Raw genomic sequence first — 17759 nt, 5'->3', positions numbered from 1 at the left:
TAAGCCACAAATGAGAGGATTCTTTTACTCTTTTTCACAGATCCATAGAATGGATTTTAAGTATTGCTCCCAGATTTTTGGAAACCAAATTGATCTGAGAAGAACCACACAGCTATGACACCAGCACAGATTGTGAGACAGCCACTCCTACATCTTACCTACAGGCAACCGGCAGTTTGGGAAAACTTGCTCGTAAGATTGTGCTGACTCCTCAGGTCTGCTGACAATTTAATTCTTCTGACAATTTAAGGACATGCCACATCACTTGTGCTGTGACGGATCAAATGCCTAAGCACAGCGAGAGACACCAAGTACTACTTTGGACACTTTTGCTGCGAGCAAGCAAATGCTGCAGTTTTCAAAGGGAAACGGCTTGGCTTTAATACAGTATGTGCTTCAAGACTTTTCTTTCTGCAGGAACTAGAAGTCTTTTCCCAGTTTGAGGAAAATAAGACGCTTACTGTCGCCCAGTGCCATGATCAGCGAGTGGGACTTCAACAAGGACAGCAGCACCTCTGAGATGAATACAATGGTTGCTCCCAAGCCAACCAAAAGCATACTCAGTATCATACCACAAAAATAACCTGAGGTATAAAAATGAAATATTTAAAGCATTTCATTAATTTCACAGGCAGGGCTTGTGTTTAACACCTCGCTCCACCCTCAGCCTGCCCGCGATGCCCTGAGGTTCTTGGGCTTCAGCTCCCCTTCACTAATGCCTCCCATCTCAGGGGTACTGTAAGAGGATGCTCGCCTTTCAGCTCAGGCAACGCACGAACTACAATCATGAAGATCATATGCAGAAAATAAGGTAGACATGAATACCACAGTCAATCTAAAGGAAGTAAAAGCTGAGCTGAGTATGATGGGAAAAAAAAAAAAACCACTATGTCAAGAAGATTAACGAAACCCCTGAGGGGTCTCTTAGTTGCCCCCTGATGATTTTCAGATTTAAAACTACGCTGAAGCGAACACTCAGCAAGGCTGTGAAGGAAAGCATCCTCCCCTGAGCGCAGGCGGCAGGACTGCCAGAGCTGTCTTCCTTCAATTTCCACAATTTGGGCTGGAATAAGCATCAAGATAACAATGTTCTGTGGAAGAACAATTATTTACCTACACCTGAATACCCATGAACATGAACATGGAAACTAATTCAAAACCTATGTTTAATATATTTTATTTTGTCCAAGAAAGAAGGCAAAACTTTAAAGATGAAGAAAAAGAAATTGAAATGAATAGTAGTTGAAGTCATGACGGTAGTTCAGGTTCATGGTTCAGCTCATCCCGTGCCTTGCCATCTAAGCAAGCATCAGAGGCTTCCAAGCGTGCAGAATGATCTGCTCTTTAACTCTGTCAAGATTCTCATCTTGATTAGATTAATGCCCCTCTCTGGAGCTGGAGTGTCCATACACCCTTCCAAAGTGAGCAGGCGGCTTTGTTTCAATACCGCATTTTTTTCCTTCCACTATTAATTTACAACATAATATTTACCTTCACATTTGATACACCAATGCTGTTTAAAACAATAATGATAATGGAGCCCAGGAACAATCCACTGAAGATTACAGAAGGACTTTCTATTACTGGAAATGTTTGTATTGGATTTTAGTTTTGTGTTCTCAGAAGATTTTTTCATTTAAACAAGAGTAACAGGCCAAGCCTTACAGCCTTGTGTCATACAGGCTATTTGGTCATATTGGCAACTTCACAATCCTCCCATCTCATTTTCAACGGGTCAGAACAACATGCAAGTTCATCAGTTAAACAAGGACAACACAAAGACCAGAAATAAAACCCTTAGGTGGATTTAGATTGGATATTAGGAAGAAATTCTTTACTGTGAGGGTGGTGAGGCACTGGAACGGGTTGCCCAGGAAGGTTGTCGTTGCCCCATCCCTGGAAGTGTTCAAGGCCAGGCTGGATGAGGCTTGGAGCAACCTGGGCTGGTGGGAGGTGTCCCGGCCCAGGGCACAGGGTGGGACTGGAGGATCTTTAAGGTCCCTTCCAACCCGAACCATTCTGTGATTCTGTGATTATTCAGTGCAAACCATTCACCTACCCAGTTGCTCACTGGACAAAGAGAGACCCAAGAAAAGTCTACAGGAGTCGGGGTCGGCACAAAACGATCAGCACGGAGGAAACAGCATCACGCCAGCCTTCGTAAGGGTTTAGAATGGTGCTGTCTGCAACTGCCACGGTTGCAAAACTAGGGCGAGAAGCAACATCCTAGGCCACACTTTGTTAATCAAAGACAAGTTTAAAAATCCAATGGCAAAAATGAATGCTCGGTTGCATTCTGGCTTCAGGCTGGACTTGAAACTTTCAGCAACTTTGTTAGCTTAATTTCTCTAAGTTCAAAAATAAATTAGTAACCAGGCATACTGTGTGCTTTACAAATTGTTTGGATTTATTTAAATTACCATCATTTTTTCTAAACAGCAGACTTCTTAGATTAAAATTTATAGTCTTTACTCTGGCTAAATTAATCCTATTCACTAGATGTATCAAATAGTCCAAAATTTAATTAGCTGTGAGCTGGGTCTGTAAGTTATAATTATTTAATTACACCAAAATGAAAGGATAATCAAACTAATATATCTCCACAAGGTTTTTGGACTGTCCCACATAGTTATTACTGTCAGTATAAATTTTTCTTTCTTTTTTCATTTAAAGAAAAAGGTCACTTTCTTTTGCAAAGTAAATTAATGTTCTGTTAGCTTCATATACCACAGTCATATGGAAAGCACAAAAGGCTACTTAAACAAAACAAAAAATTGAACATCTAGGATTTCATAAGCAACACCATTTTAAATCTTTCAAATTAAATAAAGTGACATGTCAGATTAGCCAAATAGTACTCTGGGAGTCAAAATCTATAAATCTACGCTTTACTTTTTTCATTAGCAATTAGAAAAGTAAAACAAAGCTTTGGCTGAGCAAAAGAAATAAACTGATCTAAATCAAACTCAACTCTTCTTTAAATGTCTCTTTACATAACGTCTTGGGAAGACAGGAGAGAACAGAGAAAGATAAAAACACGCTACAGGTAAGAGGTCGGGTCAGCACACTTAAGTTCAATCTTTAATATAACCCCACACCGCTTTATGGCAGATTTTATCACATATCCCAAATGTACTTTTGCCTTCACCTACAAAGGTTTTGTTTTACAGTTTCATACATGAAAGTAGCAGAAAGTACAAACTCACTGAAATCTGAACTCTTAAATTAGGAGAAAAAAAATCTAAAGGATTGTTTGCTTCTCAGCTTTAATTTGCAGAAGAGAAACATTAGATATGGATATTAAAAAAAAAGAGCACTGTTTTTACTGTGTGGCAGTAATGGAAATCCATAAAATTAGTATCATCTGATTTTTATGAAAATCAAGTTAAATGATACCCCAAAGCCAATAAAAGAACTGGCGGAGCGTTCTACAGTAATTATTTCTTTTTACCAATGCATTAGGTTCCTTCTAACCACAGGAATTGTAGCGTTTCAAGGTACAACTAGACTCTCTGAAACAATGGGAAAAGTTTCAATAACTTTTTGATCAGTCAAATTATATAGACTGAAATCCCCAATACGCCAATCCACCCAATAATAAAGCAAGAGGAAAACACCAGAAAGAAATATTAATTAATTACAATATGAATTCTTCTTTCCTCACCAAATTTCTTTCCCAGCACACATTCAAACGTCATCTAAAGTGGTCAACAGGCCACAAACTCCATAAAGAGCGAAAATCTCCTGCCCTGCATCGCAATTGGGCTTTGCCACTGGCCGGGCAGGCAGCTGCGCCCTGCGGTTCCCCACCTGGAGGGTGTGGAAAGAGGGACGGGACAACAGAAAACGGTGGGTTGCCTGGGTCTTCGTGAGCAACCGGCTTTCTGATTACAGCTTTGCATGATTTGCAGCTTTAAAAATAACCCCCAACTCTAACCTTAATTGGCAACCTGAGTGTAGAGATAGGACGAGGGGGAGCAGTTTTAAACTGAAAGAGGGGAGATTCGGATTAGATATTAGGAAGAAATTGTTTGCTGTGAGGGCAGTGCGGCCCTGGCCCAGGTTGCCCAGAGAAGCTGTGGCTGCCCCATCCCTGGAGGGGTTCAAGGCCAGGTTGGCCAGGGCTTGGAGCAACCTGGGCTGGTGGGAGGTGTCCCTGCCCAGGGCAGGGGGTGCCACTGGGTGGGCTTTAAGGTCCCTTCCAACCCAAACCATTCTATGATACGTATATATACCTATCTCTCTACATTCAAGTTACTACCCCTTTTGAAGGATAGTGCCACTTGCCTAATCCAAAGTAACTGTCTTGAAACAGGAAAAAAAACTAACAATCCCACAACAAATAAGCCGCGAATAAACCACCAGTCCCCACATTCCGGAGCAGAAGCGGCATTGTGAATTTGGCTGGGTAGGTCATTTACTTGGGCAAAATACTGATGTATCTATTATATTATTGTGGCATAACATCTTTATCTAAGACTCTTGAAGCAAAATAGCAATAAAACTACATGTAGCACAAAAGCCCTCTGGCTTTGAGATAGGAAAAAAAAAAAAAAAAAAAATTGCCTCTCATGCAGCAGTCCAGAAGGGACAACAGGTAAATTGTGCACTGATTCTTGACCACAAAGACTAGCTTTCACTCTTTCAAGACGTGCTGTGGTCTCCTAGACCAAAACATCCAAATGAGCAGTTTCCTTCCACCTCCTGCCCCATTGTCAGCAGGATAAGCAGGGACAGGAAGATGGCAGAAAATCCCAACATCAGTAATGTAGCATAACAGGGCTCCGTATAGCTTGGTTTATTAATAGAACGCAGTTGACTCTCTTATGGAGAGCTAATAATAATAATAATAATAGGGTGGATTATTCAGTGTGAATAAAACCTCCCCAAAGGCCAGACCCATGCAGAGTTCAGGAGCAGCGGGGCTTAACAGCACAGGTACAGCACCGCGTGAGCGCGCTGCGGGCCATGCTGGGCACAATCAGCCACGGGACTAAGCCCAAACTAATAAGATACGAAGCAGTGCAGACACCTGCACTAAAACAGCACGAGTGCAAGGCAGGAGCACCACAGATGGTTTCTTTGCTTGGAAAAAGAACGGAAAAGCAGAACTTGTGTCATGTAAAAAATATATGCTTTTGCACAGGGACCAAGTTCTGGCCCAAGTAATTTTCCTCCACGTATGAAAGTAGGATGAAAGGACCTTCACCCTCAAAAAGCTGTTTTCTCCAGCAACGTACCCATCCAAAATACATCACAGAAGATGGATTGAAAAAATCATGATTACATAAAAAAATTGTACGTGACCAGCATTTCACTCAACGTATAGACTGGATCAACTTTCAAAGTGAGCCAGGACCATGGCCCCAAAAAGCTTTGCAGAAGCTAAAAGTGAGATGATATTTTGTTAATTCAGTGACAAAAGATTTAATGAATAAGGAGTTGAGGCAGTCTGGCAGCATCCCACATCCTTCAGTTGAATCCAATCAAACTCCAGTTCAAAAGAAAAATGAAGAGGTAATATCTATCTATCTTTATACATTTATACATTTATCTCCATCCCATTAACCTTACCCCCATCAACAGCCACGGGGAATAACCTGCACACACTGCAGTAGCATCCACTGTTTTAATGGAGCAACGCTAACCAACGGCAGGCACTGGGGCAGCCCAGGACGGTGCAGAAATGCTAGAGGCTTCCTAAGATGCGAATCCCTTCTCTTGCCGATACGATCTAGTATTCAAAAATCGATCTGTAATCAAAGATGCAAATGCAAATATACTTAAAACATGCAGTTAGATGAGGGTTGAGGGTGCTCTATTTGCTGCTGAACAGATGAGAATACTGGGGGAAATGACCACAAATGCTTATGAATGAAGTGGCCGCAAAGTCCAATAGCTTTTTTTCTGCAGAATAACTAAATGTTTGACCAGGGGGCAAAGGGCAGCAGCTCAGTCTGCAGGTAGAGCAATTTAATACCTACGTGCAGTGAAGCACTACCCAAAGGAAGAGAAGTTGCGTCACCAGTAAAGATTGTCCATCCAGGTCTCTGAATGAGGGAAGGATACCATGGGAGAGATTAAATGCTTCTGTGACGAACCATACAGTCTTTAATTTTATGTCTTTAACTGGAGAAAAGCAAACAATATGGATTCCATCATTTCCTCACTTCTGAACACTTGAGTTTGCCATTAATGCTCTTTTAATGTATTTTGTTGAAGAAGACACTGCAAGTAAAGCCAGTTGACCACCTTGATCTCTGCATCACTGGCATGGAAGTAGCAGGAAATTATACTGGAGATATTCAAAAGCCATCTGGACGCAGTCCTGGGTAACTGGCTCAAGGTGGCCCTTCTTGAGCACCAGGTGACCTCCAGAGGTCCCTTCCAGGCCCAACCATTCTGTGATATTCCTACGTTGGTGACCTGTATAATTCTTGAGTATGAGGACTCCTAATGGTTACTGAAACAACCTTGTTACTGAATCTAATGGTTATTGAAAAAAACCTGCCAGCGTAAATACCCATTAGTTCCATTTCAATGCCATTCGCATAACACCGAAATGCTTTTAAAAGACAAAAACCCCAGAGCTGTGAATAACTGACCACTGATGTGAACATGAGACGTCTGTACACGACTAAAGCACAACCCATTTCTTTGTAACAGAGGATGTTTTCACACTGGATACGTACTCACTGGGGACCCAAATGAGATCACCGCGTCCTTTCACAGCAGCAATCACACTTCTGCCCACTGGTGACACACCTTTAATTTGATTGCAAAGGTAAACGTGAGGCAGTTACTAAAGTCTCTTTGGACTTCTGTTCATTTGAAGTTTGGCATTTTTGAGACGGTGAACGTCACTTTCCTTCCACTGAAGAAAAAAAATCATTTTATCTCCAACTCGACAGGGAGAGGGATTAGGGCAACACCACCACTTTGGAAAATGCTACTTATAACACGGCTTGTGCATGCAAACCCCAAGCCTTGAGATATACGTGATTCATCACAGATGGTGCATCTTTCAAGTACTGTTAGCAATACTTAGCATTAGATCAAACAAACGCTGCAATGAATAACTCATGAGATATGAGAAAACTCGTGTGTATCCTTCTCCGTGGGAAAGTATTGATACAAAAGGCTTTCCCTTTCCTCTACCAGGAACCACCCAGTCTATGAGATGCACAGAGGAAAACAGTACCATGAGTCCTTTCAACTGCTATGCAGTTTTACCATTAGAATTTGGTGCCAAGGGCAGAAAGAACATAAATTTGAAGGAGAACGTAATTTTCCAACCCTTCTCCAGTATGGTATAGACCTTCATACCATTTATCACACTTAAAACCACCTGAAGTTTATTATTTTCTTTTTCTTATTATAGCAAAACAAGTCTTTCTTGTACTACGTGTATCGAAAACCGATCATTACAGAACTGTTAGACAATGACAAATGCTTAGACAATTCGGAGTACTCCCAAGGTATCCCCAGGCAGTCAATTTGCTCTTTCTCAAGTCAAGAAATGTGAGAAAATAGGTGGTTCTCTGATGGCACAGAGATTTGCTGAAAGATCAAAAAATCACCACCCATGGAGAGCATAAACCTGCTCTTCAGTGAAAGCTTCTCTCGAAAGGAAAGATCCCCAGGGATGGCTGATTTTTTTTAAACTGCTGAAGCAATCATGATGTGGGGAACCACTGCAGGTACTAGAGCAAAGTGTCATTTTGCAACAGCCAAAAATCAGATAGGTGTAGAAACCCTGCGTTTTCAATCTGAAGGTGAAGCAAGGAGATAGGCGAAAAAGTGACAACAAAATACTCTACTTGCTAATGAGCTCTCTTGCCTTGTGGGTGAACTTGTGCCAGACACGACTAAAGAAAATATTAAGTATTTTAAGTTACAACAGATCAAAACAGATTACAGCATGAAATTTATTTTCAGGATGGGGAATATCCCTGTCATCTGTAAAAACACATATGGTAACTTTGAGGGGGTTTTGTTTTTTTCAATGTAAGGTGTGAATTTCCCTGTGAAACCACATATGTACTACAAGGATAGATTTACTGTCCCCTTCCTGCCTTTCAACAGTCCCTCCCTAAGCAGAGCTTGTGAACATGCTGAGAGCACAGACTTCACTGACAAGACATTAGTTTTCACAGGCCAATGATTTTCGTTTCACTGAAAACACATTTACCTGCCAAAGGCCAAGTTCTCAGTTGGCATAAATCAGTGCAGCTCCTTGCCTCAGCCACCTAATTCCATTTGCAGGCTTTATTTAAGGTTCAAACGATAACTTCGCATATGCCTCTCCCTCTCTCCATGAGCCCTGCTTAGTAGTTAAAGGAAACACTTACCTCTAGAAGTTCATCGCCAATATGCATCCTTCCATCTCGTCCTGCAGGTCCATCTGGATTGATACCAACTACAAAGATGCTCATCCGAGAGCGGTCCTTGTTGCCAGCAAGACTCAGTCCGAGCCCATTTTTGTCCTTCTCAAGCTCAATAATGTGCAACTCTCCCGGCAGATCTGCATATCTTTGCCTGATTTTTTCTAGAAAGATCAAACATAAAATGAGTTATAACATGAAATAACTTACATGGCGATGTTCGAGAACACATACAAATATGCTAGGAATTGATGGCTTCTCAGCATTTAGCCTTTGTTAACAGAGGTCTTTCCGGCACAGACTCTAAAATACCATTTGCTGTGCCTGTATCACTCGCACAGCAAAAAGCAGCATCAGCTGCAAATAATATTCACATTAAATTTTAATTATTCGTACAACAGGCTGGTTCTAAGCCAAAAAATTTTTGAGAGGAGGGTAAACAAGGGAATTCCAGAGGCACCTCAACCTTACCTTCCAAAACCTACCAGTTTCAGGAAACTCTCATAAAGTTAGAGCTGGTTAATTAACCACTGTGGGAAACTGAAATGCTCACGGTGCAAACATACTGCGAACTCCCATCTCAGGGTAGAATCTTCCACTTTTGCTCCTTTCTGGTGACTCAGGAATATGCTCACCATGCTCTGCTTAACATCGTGTGCTACTGTGCAGATGATTACTCAAAGCAGATGTCAGTGACAATGTATATGATCGATTGCATTTTTAAATGCAGCCTCACTTGTTATTAAGGTAGTTATTTGTCTTTCATCTACATTTCAACCATTTCTGTGACAGAGCGCAATATATTTGCAAAGTTATTTGGAGCTCATTGCATGTCTGTGGATGCTGACAGTTTAATCTGAATGCCTTTTCACCACCGGCATACAAACATCTGTAACTATCGCTGGTGAGGGTCAATCACAGCACGGGTGATTATTTTTTTTTTCCTGTCTGATTGTCCTTTGCAGATTTTAAAGCCAGCTTCATAACACCACCTGCATCCAATGCTTCAGCTGGGCCACACATTAAAAAAAGCAACTTGAAGTATTTTGTTGTGGCTGGATGTCACCTTTAGCATAGAGCCCAAGGTGAAGGAAACTGCTGCATTATGCATTAAGAGGAGAAATAAGAGATATTATATGTTCAACTATATCCCTGAGTCAGCAGCAGTAGCTAGATCAATATTAGCTATTACCATTCTACTGGGGAAGCGTATTTTAATAGTATGATTTAACCACTGTAGTGAACGTTCCCATGACAACAAGGAAGAGGGGAAAGAACTGGGGAAGGTGAGAGGGAAGCAACTAAAAGTGCATAAAAACTGCTGAGAAGAGCGGCAATGAAGCAGAGGTGTTCCTTCCGCAGCCCCTGCGCCGGCTGTTAGGGTGATTGAGCCAAACTTGGGTCCACCCTGGCAGCTCTCCTCTCCCAGGGTCCTCCTTCAGCAATTCTACAGCTGCAGCAGCCCCTCGCGCTTCGGCAGAGACCCCTGGGACCAGTCTCCCATCTCCAACCCCAGACGCGCCCAAGAGCATCATCTAAACTCAGAGCAACACAGACAAGAACCAGCTCCCCCGTTGCCGTATTTACAGAATGGCATTTTCCTGCCGCGCTCAAAATTCCCGGTAGCCTGGAGCCCAAGCCTAAAATCCTGGGGGCATATATTAAGGGTGAGATGTTATCCCTGGAAAGCTGTAAAGCCCTACAGAGGTCTGTACAAAATCAGAATATCATAAAAAATTAGAAACCTCACTTGTTACTGTCAATTATATGCCAAAAATTCCTATAACTGCATTAAATGGTAATCCATGTAGCTGCGCAGTTCTTTAATATATTTCTTAACTAATGGGGTCAAAATGTAATTAGAGGTGTGATTTGCTACTTGAATTTAGAAAGTGTTTTTTTTCTGCTTAGCGTGCAGCATACCTCCTGCCGAAAAACAGCAAGCGAGGAACGGTCTCGAAAATGGTGCTTCTGAAAGTACGGCAGATAGAAGCACATATTGCAGCCACACGTGTTTTATTCACACCGCCGAGGTTTAATGTTCTTTTCCCATTAAGCGAAGTCCAGACCTGAAGAGCACTAAGACATTTTCTGCCCACCACAATTAGACAAACAACTCATTACGGCGCAGCAAGTCACTCCAGCGTATCCCAGCTGTAAGAATATTAACAGGTCATCAGCAGAAAAGGGGTTTCTCAGTGACCGCACTTTTGTGGGCAAAGCAAAGAATGAGCGCTCTGGAGGGATGCTGTTGACTGATCGTTGCTCTGCCACAGCTCCTTCCAGTGCTTGTTTTACATGGAAAACACATCTCACATTTGCTAGGAGCATAGCACATGTCTACAAGCATGTTTTTAGCAACGGGTACTTGGACGCAGAGGAAAGAGGTGAAGGGAGGAGGAGAACACATACGCTTAATGTTATCCAGAGGAAGCTGCACATCTTCAGAGACTGCTTCAAAACTCATTTCTTGCTCGTCAGTAAAACTCCTTGAAATTCCCCAACCTGAGTCTGACGCAGGAGTTGCTCTGTGACACTGTGCACATGGACACATGGCTCCAGCCTTTATCTGCAGACACAAGCCTTCTGAGACTACCCGCTATCAGCAAGTCTGTAAAGTCTGTGGTGTTTCCTCCTGCTGGAGGAGCCCAAAATGAGCCTTCTCACATGGGAAAAATGTGAGCTGTTCAGAAGGACGTGTATATTCCCGTTCCGTGCTCGGCTGAAACTAAAAGTAAGTTTTAGTCCTCCTAAAATTAGTAGTTAAAAGTAATTGTCTGGGATGAGACAGAGCCCCACTAAAGTTTCTGGTCTGCCTGTACTGGGCCAGGACTGGAAACCTGGTGCCCAGTTCAGCATTCCAGCTGCAGCAGTTCCCCCACTGCGGGAACAATTCCTTGGGTGAAGCAAAAATTTATCTGGGCAAAAAAAGGAGACCAGCTCCAGGGGTCATCAAGCTGGTTTATTTGTTAAGAGTATTTTTTTTGTAAAGGGTTTTCCCCACTGCATCTCTTTGAAAAAATCCATACCTACAACAGAAGGAAACCAGCACCAAGACAGACCCGCTGGCCAAGGCCGAGCCCATCAGTGACAGTGATAGTGATAGCATCTCTGTCATAACATATTTAGGAAGGGGAAAAAAAACCCCACCTGCACAACTGCAGCCAGAGAGAGGAGTGAGAACATGTGAGAGCAACAGCTCTGCAGATGCCCAGGTCAGTGAAGGAGGAGCAGGAGGTGCTGCAGGTGTCAAGAGAAGAGATTCCCTTGCAGCCCATGGTGAAGACCATGGTGAGGCAGGCTGTCCCCCTGCAGCCCATGGAAGACCACGGTGGAGCAGGTATCCACCTGCAGCCCATGGAGGACCCCACACTGGAGCAGGGGGATGCTCGAAGGAGGCTGTGACCATGTGGGAAACCCACATTGGAGCAGGCTCCTGGCAGGACCTGTGTGCCCACGGGGGACCCAGGCTGGAGCAGTCTGTTCCTGAAGGACAGAACCCCGTGGAAGGGACCCATGCTGGAGCAGTTGGTGAAGAACTGCAGCCTGTGGGAAGGACCCCACACTGAAGCAGGGGATGAGAGCGAGGAGTTCTCCCCGTGAGGAGGAAGGCACGGAAGAGACAATGTGATGGACTGAGCGCAACCCCCCATTTCTCATCCCCCTGTGCTGCTGGGGGGGAGGAGGGAGAGAAAATTGGGAGTACGATTAAGCTGGGGAAGAAGGGAGGGGTGGGGGGGAAGGTGTTTTAAGATTTGGTTTTAGTTCTCACTACCCTACTCTGATTTGATTGATAGTAAATTACATTAATTTTCTCCGAGTGGAGTCTGTTTTGCCTGTGATGGTAATTGGCAAGTGATCTCTCCCTGTCCTTAGCTCAACCCACAAGCCTTTGGTTATATTTCTCTCCCCTGCCCAGCTGAGGAGGGGAAGTGACAGAGCGGCTTTGGTGGGCACCTGGTGTCCAGCCAGGATCAGCCCACCACAGGAGGGAGTAACGAAGATGCTATGTGCCCAGCACCGCTTCCAGCCCGTCAGGAGGCCACCGTTACCGCGTGCTGCCGGAGAAGACGCGAGCGTGTCCGTACGTGTTCATGCACGCAGGGACAAGCAGAGATATCCCTGCTCTTAAAAACAAGCCCCCCTTAGCAGGGCACGCCAACTCCTCCCTCAACAACAGAAGGTTCTGGCTCTCGCAAGCCCCACCTCCTGCAATTAAACACTTCCAAGGGGCGTCTTCCCCAGCCAGCCTTGCAGTGTAAATGATAACGTGCTATTCCCAGCGGTGTCGTTGCGTTACTCATCCAATCTGCATACAAATATCCTTTGGGCATCCAGCAGACTTCCTATAACATTGTAATCGTATTCTCAGTTTGCCTCTTAATAAGAATCTCATAAGATTATTTTAAACAAGTATTTACTGCTTAAACAAACGTGCATCTAAGGCATCTTCTTTTTAATGCCTTTTTCAGCTGGTTTTTTCTCCCCTCCAGCTGGTATCGCTTTTCAGTTCTCTGCCTAGCATTGGGGAGCCAGTTAGCATCTGCTTTTGCAAAGAATTCCATTATCTGCCTTCATTACCAGATACTTTACACAAGGCAATTGTAATTCTGTTGTTGCTGCATTACACATGGGACACGGCGTTTCTTGTTTTGGCACTACATGGAGTTGTTTCCACATTCGGTGACAATATGCCTATCACAACTTCTGCAAACATATCTCACCAACGATATTAAACTAGCTACGGTTGCATCCAGTTTCTTTCAAAAATACTCTACAGATGTAACGTGAACTAAAAGCACAAGTATACGCTTTAGCGATCGCTCCGGCAATAGTATTTCCCAGTTATATTAGCAGACAATTACATTTCAAAGAGAAACCCTGGAAATGGAAGACAACTGCTTTCAAACAATATACTATTATGCTGCTGCATATGTTTCCCGGCTTCAGCCGCTATTCCTATTATATTAAACAGAGATATAAAAGAAATAAATGGGGACAATATGGTCAGGCTATTGGAGTTTGCATGATCTAGTATTGCAACAAACACACAATTTATCTGCACGGAAAAAAACAGACACTGCTTCTCAGGAAGGAAAAAGGCTCTTTAAATTACAAAGATATATATAAAGTACTCGCAAAGGGCTGAGGAGCCTGTTTCCCAAACCTGCTGAAATCTCCAGTTAAATGAGCTGAAAGGGAAGAGGTGTTTCTTTTGAAAATGGTGTCTCTGCACGATGCAAATTGGAGTCCATCTAGAAAGGTAAAAAGAGGAAAGGAAAAGCTCCGGATGACTCAGCTAGGTGATTGCGTTTAGTACCAAACGCTCAATATTAAAGCTGTCAAGGCAAAATACAGAGAAAAGAAAGGGGGGGAAACCACCACAAAAAGAGATGACAGATGATATTTGTATATAGAAGGCGATACTGAGGATTTTACATCCCTCTTGCATTACCTCGGATAACTATTAGCAACATATGCTGGCTTTTGGAGACTTTACAGTGGTCTCATTTATCAGCCCGTGCTCATGTTAATGGTTTCGGCTACCATTTTTATCACATAGCACATAACGTGGCTACAGTCTCAGCCTTTTCTGAGATCACTCTGCTCAGACAGCAGAGCTGCAGCATCACAACCGCTGTTTTTCATTTAGGAATGATAGATATCAGAATGCAGCCAGCATCCACTACGCAGAGCCAACCTTGCATATCAAATAACTAATTCCCTTCTTGATTTCACTATAAACACTAAAAAAAAAAAATAATGTAGGAAGTCCCTTGAAAGCTAACCCTAGAGCTGTGAGGGCAGCATGTCTAATTTACTGATTACAATTTACAAGAACCTAAATAAGCATATTGAAGGGACCATAATTGAACAAATGGGGTTTAGAATTCTCCCGCTACTAATAATATAATAAGCTTATTGTTTTAATCTTCCCACTAGCCCTCTATTCAGCTCCAAGGAGGCAGACAGTTCTTCAAACCTTATCTCAAAAGCGATGTACTCGTCTGTTTTCATAAGCTTTAAACCGAAAAATAGAGAGAAGAGAATTTCTGTGATGTTTTCTAAAATTCCATAAAATCATCCCAATTCTTCTCTTGGTGATCAGCACACGTGACAAAAATAGGGCAGTCGTATTCAAAACTGGCAAATCTAAATGGAAGAGCCAGAGATCGTGTTAAGAGCAGTCCCCGCTTCCTCGGGTGGTGAGAGGAGAGGACAGAGGCTGCCAGGGCTCACTGCTTCGGAAATGTCGTTATCTCCAGGCTGTGGGCAGGGAGCATCCCTGCAGTGGGATGGGGCAGCTACGGATTCCCCATCTGATCCAGAAACTCGGCATCCCCTACAATCTCCCTTTGACAGCCCCACCATCCCTTCGGCAACACTTTCCTTCACGTACACCATTTAGAAGTCATTTACCAAAACTGAAGCGATGATTTTCAAAGAAAAATAAAAGCCAGCATTTCTACTATTCTCTGGCACACTTCAATTCATGCTCCCACCCCAAGCCCAAGCCTGTCACATACAAGGAAGAAAAAAAAAAAAAAAAAAAAAAAGAGCTCCATGGCTGTATCTTTCCCCTTCCTCCCCAAAATACTGTCAGCCAAAATTGTCACGTTATTTTTAAGTACCTGAGGGCAAGGGCACACACAAGGTGCCACACAGACACAGCCTTCTCTGGATGAACAGCTAACGTATGGGGTTTTATACTCTCACAAATACAACTCACCCAAGCTCAAGTGAAAAACAACCGTACATTAAACTCTCCTGAGACAATACTCTTACCCTAACTTGAAGACTGCCTCTTTTCTTCTCTTTCTGTGTGAAGGAGCTGGACTACTATTTGGGGTCTCTGAGTTTCTTCTCTTCTGACCGCCCCCTTCGACTCAGGCTCCCATTCTGTTTTGCTCCTCTCACGCCATGCAAACGCGTGCAGCAGCTTCGCAGCTCACACAAGAAAACTTTCCTTCTCCTCCAACGCTTCCCTTAAATCCCACTTGTCCCTCACATCACTCTTTCTGCAGTGGAAGGTAAAAATTTCTGCTAGTGATTTTTAACTAATCCAGGAAGAAGGGTATAATGAGAGTCTCCACAATCCACTTCAAGTACCATTTCATTTCGTTCCTGCGAGCAGGTGACATTTAGAAACGGTTATCATTAATTTTTGCTTCCTACAATCAAGGGATCATCATACACAAAGACAACAGCAGAGAGAAAAGCGACATTTAGCCCCGGCTGAACAGACAGGGTAACCACAGCCTGTAACATCAGGGAGCATCTCCAACACTTGCACTGGCTCATGTCAACATTTTCAACAAATGCAGCTCCTGCCAAAATTTTTTTCCTGATTTCAGACCCAAAGCGTCATTCTAAAGCTGCAGCTTTGTTACACGACATTGAAGTTCTCTGAGGAAGTGATATTGTATGTTTTTCTTTTTTAATCAGATGACAAGGACATGACGAGTCTATTCATACCGATGTTTTATCTGAGATCTTTAACAGTTTTAAAAGGAGATGTAGTGAACGTGTGGTACGCAGAGCATCCTGATGCCAATAACTGCTGATTATAAGGGGATCTGCCCTCCCCTGCACACAATGCTTCCACTCATTTGCCTTTCAAATGACGCATTAACCCTCATCCAAGCGCTGGGGTTTCCTCAAAAGTGACCTCTTCCAGGTGCTGTGATCTGGCAATCAGTCACTCCGGCAGAGCTCAGAGCGTCTCCGCACCCGCCGACAATTCTGCAGCCTCACTGGCTTTGGAGGAAAGGACTGGCAAAAGCTGCCCACGTGTTTCTTGCCCGCTGCCCTGGGACTGATAAACTGGCTGTTTCCTCTACGTAGGAGACACACAAAACAGGCTGGCGGTCGGAGCATCACACTGCCACTGGTTGATTAAATACAGACAAATAGCAACAAAGACATTTTTCTTTCGATAAAAATCTTCTCTATGAGGATACAAATAGTTATGTGTAAAAATATATCACGTCACAGTTGATGTTTAGGCCCACAAAAGGCCCAAGTGAATGCTTTTTGAACTAATTACATCCTTAAAATATGGGGTAGCCTCCAAAGATAGCTGCTGTAGACCCCATTTTTAAGCCGTTGAAAAGATAACCGAGAAAAATCCTACAAAAAATACTCTACTGTATAATATTGCAGTATATTATATTGTACCATGGAGTTTAAGTCATCTAAGGCCAAAATACTGCAGTCTTCAGAGCTCGCCAGCCCGCTCGGTGGTGATGGCGCCGAGCAGCCCGGAGATAAGGCTCAGTTATCACAGCCACCAGGCTCAGGCGTGCTGCGCCTCCCGAGAGAAAGCAGCCTTGCTCCTGCTCTGCTGAGCCTTGCGTCGCACGCTTCTGCGGCAAGCTACAATATGTCAACATTAGAAAATACTGATTTCCATCTGCCAAGTCTCAAGGAAATTTGAAATAGCTCTAAACGCACATGACTCGCGCATCTGGCCCGCTGCACGGCGGCTATCACCTGGCATCGACGTGCCCACCACGTGTCAGGGATGTGTAAGGACGCACAACGGGCACACACAAAATCAGATTCCCAGATGCTGTGGCAATGTTTTAATGACCCATTTTACAATGCAGTTTTGGGAAAATCTCACAATTGGGGTAGAAGTTTCTTTTCTAAGCTACTCTTTCTGGTAGGGGCAGGTTTTCTGGTTTGCTCCTGCTCACGTTGCTCTGCCAGCATCTATAATCCATTCCCTACATTTCTATTTGAAAGCTGCTCGTTCATTTGATGGAAGAGCAAATATGTCCGAGACTGAACAAAGAATCCTGGGGAACTCTAATCCATTGCTTTTCTGCTTGGTCTCAACATGAGCAAATGAATATTGTGAACATTTAAATTCTTCCTCCCTTGACAGTAATACAGTGGAACTTGATCTGACACTGTTTCATCTTTAAATAATGATGTTCCCGCAAAGCGACTGGCACAGTCATTATCTTGGAATCTTTCTGCATCGAGTCTGATTAAAGACAACGGCATCAGACTATTGTCAAAAAATGAAAGTTTGTTACCTAATGAAGGCTTTTATGGGCCCGACCCTCAGCTTCCCCAGAGATCAGGTACTGTAAGAGGCAGCACAGAGGACATCTCTCAGAAGCCAAGGTGATGAGACATTTCTCATACAGCGATTTGTTACTAATTTAATAACCTGTGATGAGAGCCTGAACCTCCTCCGTCTAGAGGGGGATGGATGAGAAAATGGTGAGACTTTTGGATTCAGTAATAAAAACTTTTTGACAAGCAAACACAACCCGTACCGATGAGCCCAAAGATCCAGAGAGAACTCTTAGAAGGAAGGTCTCCAGGGTAACTGCCACCATTTGTGAAAAGTGGACAAAAAAA

General features: G+C 43.3%; 1 protein-coding gene across 10 annotated transcripts in view; it reads right to left on the bottom strand.

The window, feature by feature from the left end:
- Nucleotides 1–17759, bottom strand: part of PATJ (PATJ crumbs cell polarity complex component) — a 156718-nt gene that overhangs the window by 54895 nt on the left and 84064 nt on the right. For all 10 annotated transcript variants that reach the window (XR_008468023.1, XR_008468024.1, XM_054211587.1 and 7 more), the window contains exon 28: nt 8352–8548. Coding sequence is in view for 8 of the 10 variants with exons in the window: in XM_054211587.1 (XP_054067562.1) it covers nt 8352–8548 (197 nt within the window). In the remaining 2 variants the exon portion in view is untranslated. The remainder of the gene's footprint in view (nt 1–8351; nt 8549–17759) is intronic.

Source organism: Rissa tridactyla, chromosome 8 (genome assembly GCF_028500815.1).
Source record: "Rissa tridactyla isolate bRisTri1 chromosome 8, bRisTri1.patW.cur.20221130, whole genome shotgun sequence".
In the NCBI taxonomy this organism is placed as follows: Eukaryota; Metazoa; Chordata; class Aves; order Charadriiformes; family Laridae; genus Rissa; species Rissa tridactyla.
This window is presented reverse-complemented; position numbering and strand designations above follow the sequence as displayed.